Source organism: Haliaeetus leucocephalus, unplaced genomic scaffold (assembly GCF_000737465.1).
Source record: "Haliaeetus leucocephalus isolate CR32 unplaced genomic scaffold, Haliaeetus_leucocephalus-4.0 Scaffold556, whole genome shotgun sequence".
Lineage (NCBI taxonomy): Eukaryota > Metazoa > Chordata > Aves > Accipitriformes > Accipitridae > Haliaeetus > Haliaeetus leucocephalus.
The window spans coordinates 1,200,604-1,201,683 of NW_010972992.1; the positions used below are offsets into that span (position 1 = coordinate 1,200,604).

Sequence of the window (1,080 nt, forward strand, 5' to 3'; positions counted from 1 at the left end):
CCTGGGGCACCCATGGGTGCTGGGGAGCATCTGTGGGACACAAGGGCTAGCAGCACACCCCATGGGTGCTGGAGGTCGTCTATGGGATGCAAAAGCTCCAGGGGGACCTATGGGGCACAGGGTCTGCAATTCCTTTTGCCCCCCCGGTGTGACCACCCCCCCGTTCCCCGTGTCCCCCCCATCCCCACAGCTGCAGCGGAAGCGTCACATCGGCAATGACATCGTGGCCATCGTCTTCCAGGATGAGAACACCCCCTTCGTCCCCGACATGATCGCCTCCAACTTCCTCCACGCCTTCGTGGTGGTGCAGCTGGAGCAGGGCGCCTCCCAGGGGACCCTCTACAAGGTACCAGCCCATGCCTCAGTTTCCCCATCCCTACGGGGTGCTGGGGGCAGTGGGGTGCCCCGTCCCACCCACCCACCCACCACAGGTCTCCGTCACTGCCCGTGACGACGTGCCCTTCTTCGGCCCGCCACTGCCCGACCCTGCCGTCTTCAGGAAGGTGAGCACCCATGGGTGCTGTCGGTGAGGGGGGGGGGGGGTCCCCAGGGTGGCACCCACCCAGGGTTGCCCCTCGCCCCCACAGGGCCCTGAGTTCCAGGAGTTCCTGCTGACGAAGCTCATCAACGCCGAGTACGCCTGCTACAAGGCCGAGAAGTTCGCCAAGCTGGAGGTGGGTGCAAACGTGGGTGCTGAGCACGGCGCCGCATCTGCAACAGGGCTGTGCACGCCGTGGGGCACGTGGGTGCTGTGGACGTGGGGTGGTGCATGCCATGGGTGCTGCGCATACTGTGGGTGCTGTGCCTGCTGCGGGGCCTATGTCTGCAGCGGGTGCCGTGCCTGCAAGTGGGTGCCGTGCACGCCGTGGGTACTGCGCCTGCAGCAGTTCTGTGGGTGCCGTGCACGCCACGGGTGCCGTGCGTACGGTGGGGCTGTGCCTGTGGGTGCCGTGGACGATGCGGGGGGCTGTGCGGGTGGGTGCCGTGTATGCCGGGTGTTCTGTGTGTGGGTGCCAGGTACAGTGGGGGCTGCTGGGCGTGGGGCGGGGCCGTGCCTGCAGCGGTGGCGTGTCTGTGGGT

General features: G+C 67.4%; 1 protein-coding gene across 1 annotated transcript in view; it reads left to right on the plus strand.

Moving 5' to 3' along the window:
• RAP1GAP (RAP1 GTPase activating protein) overlaps positions 1–1,080 on the plus strand; it is a 5,480-nt gene that overhangs the window by 1,679 nt on the left and 2,721 nt on the right. Inside the window, exons 8-10 of the mRNA XM_010577491.1 lie at positions 121–346; positions 432–503; positions 588–674. Of these exons, the coding sequence (XP_010575793.1) occupies positions 121–346; positions 432–503; positions 588–674 (385 nt within the window). The remainder of the gene's footprint in view (positions 1–120; positions 347–431; positions 504–587; positions 675–1,080) is intronic.